The sequence below is a fragment of the Leucoraja erinacea genome, chromosome 36 (assembly GCF_028641065.1).
Source record: "Leucoraja erinacea ecotype New England chromosome 36, Leri_hhj_1, whole genome shotgun sequence".
In the NCBI taxonomy this organism is placed as follows: domain Eukaryota; kingdom Metazoa; phylum Chordata; class Chondrichthyes; order Rajiformes; family Rajidae; genus Leucoraja; species Leucoraja erinaceus.
Window position 1 is genome coordinate 1778155 of NC_073412.1, and position 6920 is coordinate 1785074.

At 48.3% G+C, this 6920-nt stretch overlaps 1 protein-coding gene across 13 annotated transcripts in view; it reads left to right on the forward strand.

The window, feature by feature from the left end:
- cd276 (CD276 molecule) overlaps positions 1-6920 on the forward strand; it is a 102809-nt gene that overhangs the window by 48326 nt on the left and 47563 nt on the right. Inside the window, exon 5 of one of the 13 annotated variants that reach the window (XM_055662913.1) lies at positions 1553-1737. The exons of the other annotated variants lie outside the window; for them this stretch is intronic. Within the exon in view, the coding sequence (XP_055518888.1) occupies positions 1553-1722 (170 nt within the window). The 3' untranslated portion in view covers positions 1723-1737. Of the gene's footprint in view, positions 1-1552; positions 1738-6920 lie in introns of those variants that run through there. 13 annotated transcript variants of the gene reach the window in all.

Genomic DNA, 6920 nt, shown 5'->3' on the forward strand with positions numbered 1-6920 from the left:
TCCTTAAGAATTGGTCATATTTATCTATTAGTCGGAGTCTCATTTCTTCAAGGCGTGCTATGTCCATTATATTCCTAATCCACATTTTAACAGTTGGTGTGGTTGTTGCAATAAATTCCTATCCAATTTCTTGCGGATGAGAGTCTGTGGTGCAGTAAACACCGGCTCCACGTTGCCTTGAATTGGACAATCGAGCTCCGAGGACAAATGTGGCTTGAGTGTCCCGGGAATAGATTTGTGGCCCAACCACACCAATCCTGACGTGTAAAATAAAGCGGTTACTTTGTGCAACAAAATCATTCAGCGATGTAGTTAAATAATCAATAATAAATGTATTTATTGTCAATTTCTGATTGAAACTGGATGGATCTGTTGAGATATAGATTGACCTTCATTGTTATTGGAGTCTGTGGTTTTCACATTGCTCTCGACCAGTGATTGCTGCACACTGCAGATGGTTTAGTTTAGGTTCGAGACATAGAGACATAGAAACATAGACAATAGGTGCAGGAGTAGAGGCCATTCGGCCCTTCGAGCCTGCACCATTCGCCATTCAATATGATCATGGCTGATCATCCAACTCAGTATCCCGTACCTGCCTTCTCTCCATACCCCCTGATCCCTTTAGCCACAAGGGCCACATCTAACTCCCTCTTAAATATAGCCAATGAACTGTGGCCTCAACTACCCTCTGTGGCAGAGAAGTCCAGAATTCACCACTCTCTGTGTGAGACACAGCGCAGAAACAGGCCCTTCGGCCCACCGAGCCCGTGCCGGCCAGCGATCCCCGCACACTGGTCGAGGGAAGTGTGTGTTGTGCAGGAGAGTGGGTGAGCTACCAAGACTCCATCTTAGGGAGCAGCCGTGAGCTCAGTGAAATGTCTGCTGCTTGCACCGTGCTCCGATCCGACCAGGAACTCCACGCTGGACACACAGTCTCCCCCCCCCCCCCCCCACCCCCCCCATCCCTGTCTGGCTCATGAACTCACACCGTGTCTGTCAGCGCCAACAATGACAGCTCGGGCTAACCTATAGGGCGGCACAGCGGTAGAGTTGCTGCCTCACAGCGCCAGAGACCCCGGTCCGATCCTGTCTTCTCCCCATAACCCCTGACACCCGCACTAATCAAGAATCTATCTATCTCTGCCTTAAAAATATCCACTGACTTGTGGCCTCCAAGGCCTTCTGTGGTAAAGAATTCCACACATTCACCGCCCTCCGACTAAAGAAATTTGAAGCCTTTTACAGTCAGTCTGAAGAAGGGTCTCAACCCAAAACATCACCCATTCCTTCTCTCCAGAGACGCTGCCTGTCCCGCTGAGTTACTCCAGCATTTTGTGTCTACCTTCGATTTTACCAGCATCTGCAGTTCTTTCTTAAAGATTAGGGACTTCAGATGCTGGTTTACACCGAAGATAGACACAGAATGCTGGAGTTATTCAGCGTCTCTGGAGAGAAGGAATGGGTGACGTTTTCAGATTGTGATCTATTGTGCTCCTGTGAATCTGCCCAGCGGTGTGACACACCTGTTCTCTGCCTCTCTCCACCACAGGGCAGCACCTGAGGTTCCCAGCCGTGGCGTTGTGGCTGACTGTCGGCCTGTCCATCTGCCTGCTGGCGTTGTTGGCTGCGCTGGGCTACGTGTGCAGGAGGAAGATTCAGCAGAGCTGCAAGGACGAGGGAGGTGAGTCCATGTTTTGTAGGCGACCCGAGCGGAATTAGGCCATTCGGCCCATCAAGTCTACTCCGCCATTCAATCATGGCTGATCTACTCTCAACCCCATTCTCCTGCCTTCTCCCCCTTACAATAGACAATAGACAATAGGTGCAGGAGTAGGCCATTCGGCCCTTCGAGCCAGCACCGCCATTCAATGCTGATCATCCCCAATCAGTACCCCGTTCCTGCCTTCTCCCCCTATTTTTAAGAGCCATATCTAGCTCTCTCTTGAAAGCATTCAGAGAACCGGCCTCCACCGCCCTCTGTGAGGCAGAGAATTCCACAGACTCACCACTCTCTGTGAGAAAAAGTGTTTCCTCATCTCCGTTTTAAATGTCTTACTCCATATTCTTAAACTGTGTGGCCCCTGGTTCTGGACTCCCACAACATCGGGAACATGTTTCCTGCCTCCAGCGTGTCCTCTGACAGGTAAGTCTGATGAGAGTCCCCAGCTTCGAGACTAATGTTTCCTCCTCTAGAATGAATGAACTGATGACAAATCACAATGAAATCCTTTGCTTGCCGGCCCAAGGTATGCGAATAGTCGCTACATAAAGGACAAAGTCGCAAAGTGTAAACATTATTCACGCCAGCTCCCCCTTTGTCCACCCCCCCCTCGAGATATTGGAATATTAATAAATAGATAAATGAAGCCATTCTTCAATTTCCTTAGTTTGATCAATATGGGTGTTTTTAATAGTAATAATAATAAATTTAATTTATGGGCGCCTTTCAAGAGTCTCAAGGACACCTTACAAAAATTTAGCAGGTAGAGGAAAAATGTGTAAGGGGAATGAAATAAATAGTAGAGACATGACTAGTACACAAAGTAAAGACAGAATTCAATACAAAACACAATACGAGGCAATTCTTGCACAGATGAAAAGGGAGGGGGACGTGGGGCTAAGGATAGGCAGAGGTGAAGAGATGGGTCTTGAGGCGGGACTGGAAGATGGTGAGGGACACGGAATTGCGGATCAGTTGGGGGAGGGAGTTCCAGAGCCTGGGAGCTGCCCTGGAGAAGGCTCTGTCCCCAAAACTGCGGAGGTTGGACTTGTGGATGGAGAGGAGACCAGCTGATGTGGATCTGAGGGACCGTGAGGGTTGGTAGGGGGAGAGGAGGTCAGTGAGATATGGGGGGGCCAGATGGTGGAGGGCTTTGTAGGTGAGGACCAGGATTTTGTAGGTGATCCGGTGGGAGATGGGAAGCCAGTGAAGTTGTTTGAGGACTGGAGTGATGTGATGCCAGGATTTGGTGTGGGTGATGAGTCGGGCGGCTGCGTTCTGGACCAGTTGGAGTCGGTTGATGTAGGTGGAGCTGATGCCAAGGAGAAGTGAGTTGCAGTAGTCCAGTCGGGAGGAGATGAAGGCATGGATGAGTCTTTCAGCAGCGGGAGGTGTGAGAGAGGGTCTGAGTTTGGCGATGTTGCTAAATAGTAAGTTGTGGTTGAATGAGTGGAAAGGGATGCAGTTCATGAATTGAACTTTAGGCCAACAGTAAATGACAAAGTGATTGCTCATACATGTAGTGCTGATCAGTCACACAGTAGCAACTGAACGCTTTTATAAAATTACTTCACAAAATTGATCAACGCTATTTAATAACACACCATTGAGTGACAACGAGTCTCAAAGTCATCAGATTTTCACCACGTTTGAAGCTCACCTTAAGCAATAGAATCGGCTTATTAGTTATCAGTAAGTTGGTGGCGCAGCGGTAGAGTTGCTGCCTCACAGCGCCAGAGAACCGGGTTTGAACGGCTGCTGTCTGTACGGAGTCTGTACATTCTGCCTCTGACAGTGTGGGTTTTCTCCGGGTGCTCCGGTTTCCTCCCACACTCCAAAGACGTGCAGGTTTGTAGGTTAATTCGGTAAAAGTTGTAAATTGTCCCGTGGGTGTAGAATAGTGCGTGCGTACGGGGTGATCGCTGGTCGGCGTGGACTCGGTGGGCCAAAGGACCTGTTTCCGCGCTGTATCTCTAAACTAAACTAAACTAAAATAAATATCAGATTGACATCGCAAGGCATGGATCGGAGAACTGATAGATAGACACAAAAAGCTGGAGTAACTCAGCGGGACAGGCAGAGAATGTATGGGTGCCGTTTCGGGTCGAGACCCTTCATCAAACCTGTACGTCTTTAGAGTGTGGGAGGAAACCGGGGCACCCAGAGAAAACCCACGCAGGTCACGGGGAGAACGTGCAAACTCCACACAGACAGCACCCGTAGACAGGATCGAACCTGGGTCTCTGGCGCTGTGAGGCAGCAACTCTACCGCTGTGCCACTGTGCTGCCCAATATGGAGTGATTAGCATTGAATAATATTTACATACACAAAGAGAAAGTCTTGGCACTGACATTTGCATGTGTACAGACACATTCTAATTTTAAATGATTTTAAAGATGAAAATCCTCACAACAAAAATTCTGACATAATTATTTGCATTATTTCATTCCATGTTTTAAAATTATTTCACTTCAAAAATTGGGTTGATGGTGTAAATATGTGCATGCCCTACATGCATGCATAATGCTTATATATGTACATATCTTGTGCACACTTAGAAAGCAAAGAGTCCTTTGATGAAAATCCCACAGGCCTAACTGCTCAGGAACTGGAGCTGCTCACGAATTAACAAATTATTAATTATCAGAGAGCTCACATCAAAACACTTGCCTATTAGAGGTGGACGTGAAGTTGATTTGCTCAATGAATTTCGCAGAATAAATTTGCAAACATTGAAGTACTGGCAATAGTTTTTAGTTTCAGAGATGCAGCGAGGAAACAGGCCCTTCGGCCCACCGAGTCCGTGCCGACCAGCGATTCTCCTAGCACTGATACACTACCAGCACACACTGGGGACAATTTTACATTTGTGCAATTTTAACCTGCAAACCTGTACGTCTTTGGAGTGCGGGAGGAAACCTGGAGCACCCGGAGAAAACCCACGCAGGTCACGGGGGGAACGTACATAGAAACATAGAAATTAGGTGCAGGAGTAGGCCATTCGGCCCTTCGAGAGTACAACGAGAGTACAAACTCCGTACAGACAGCGCCGTAGTCAGGATGGAACCCGGGTCTCTGGCGCTGTGAGGCTGCAACTCTACCGCTGGGCCACCGTGTCACCCAATAATGGAGTGATTTGCATTGAATAGTAACTGAAGGCGGAGAGAGAAAGACTTGTGTATAACTCATGCAGGAAGGAACTGCACAGTAGATAGACACAAAATGCTGGAGTAACTCAGCGGGACAGACAGCATCTCTGGAGAAAAGGAATGGGTGATGTTTTGGGCCGTTCAGCCCATCGAGTCCACTCCACCATTCAATCATGGCTGATCCCCTTTTGCTGCCTTCTCCCCATAACCCTCGACACCCGTTCTCATCAAGAATTTGTCTATCCCTGCCTTAAAAATATCCACTGACTTGCCCTCCACAGCCCTCTGTGGCAATGAGTTCCACAGATTCACCACCCTTTGACTAAAGAAGTTCCTCCTCACCTCCTTTCGAAAAGAGCGCCCTTTAATTCTGAGGCTGTGCCCTCTGGTCCTAGACTCTCCCACCAGTGGAAACATCCTCTCCACATCCACTCTATCGATGCCTTTCATTATTCTGTACGTTTCAATGAGGTCCTTCCCCTCAACCTTCTAAACTCCAGCGAGTACAGGCCCAGTGCTGTCAAACGCTCATCATATGCTAACCCATTCATCCCACTGTTATCCTTGCAGTGCCAGAGACCCGGGTTTGATCTTGACTGCGGGTGCTGTCTGTACGGAGTTTGCAGGTTCTCTTTGTGATAGTGGGCAAGTTGAGTCGAGTCAAGTCAAGTCAAGTTTATTTGTCACATACACATACGAGAAATGAAAGTGGCAATGCTCGCGGACTTTTGTGCAAAAGACAAACAACAAAACAACCAAACAAATTATAAACACAATCATAACACACATATTCTTTTACATAATAAATAATGGAAGGAAAAACGTTCTGTAGAGTTAGTCCCTGGTGAGATAGGCGTTTACAGTCCGAATTGCCACTGGGAAGAAACTCCTTCTCAACCTCTCCGTTCTCACCGCATGGCAACGGAGGCGTTTGCCTGACCGTAGCAGCTGGAACAGTCCGTTGCTGGGGTGGAAGGGGTCTCCCATCATTTTGTTTGCACTGGAGTTGCACCTCCTGTTGTATAGTTCCTGCAGGGAGGTGAGTGAAGTTCCCATAGTGCGTTCGGCCGAACGCACTACTCTCTGCAGAGCCTTCTTGTCCTGGGCAGAGCAATTCCCAAACCAGATGGTAATGTTCCCAGACAAGATGCTTTCCACTGCCGCTGCGTAGAAGCACTGGAGCCTTGGGGACTCTACGAACAGGACATACACTGGTCCACAGAAGAGATGGACATTTCCCAATGGGATGGTTTGTACGCCATCTTGTTGGAAAGGCCGCAATATTTTGATTGCTTCGCTGAAAAATAACGTTTGTTGTTTTCTTCAAAAGAGATAAATAGATGGCGACAGCTTTTCTCCCGCTTGTTACATCGAATAACCCATCTGTTCGAAGAATTTTGTGTTCTTACAATCAGCAAACAAAAAAAAAACCCGCAAAGAATTGTTATATTTGAAACAATGTGGAAACAGGCCCTTCAGCCCATCGAGTCCACGCCGACCAGCGATCGGCCGTATACTATTTCTTTAGTCAGAGGGTGGTGAATCTGTGCGATTCTCCCACGACCGTTACATGTGGGCAGCTTCATTTAATACCCAACAAACTGATGCCCCCCCTGCCTTCCTAGGCAGAGAGAGGAATGTTACAGCAAGTGCAGGGAAGAGAGGGATAAAGATGCAATGGAAACAGGCCCTTCGGCCCAACTTGCCCATACCGGCCAACTGGAGGAGCAGCACCTCATATTCCGCTTGGGCAGTCTGCACCCTAGCGGCATAAACATTGACTTCTCCAATTTCCGGTAGCCCTTGCTGTCTCCTCCCCTTCTCAGCTCTCCCTCAGCCCTCGGGCTCCTCCTCTTCCTTTCTCCTTTCTTCTCCCCCCCCGCCCACCACATCAGTCTGAAGAAGGGTTTCGGCCCGAAACGTTGCCTATTTCCTTCGCTCCATAGATGCTGCTGCACCTTCTGAGTTTCTCCAGCATTTTTGTCTACCTATCCCAGCTACACTAGTCCCACCTATCCCTCCAAAGCTGTCCTATCCATGTACCCGT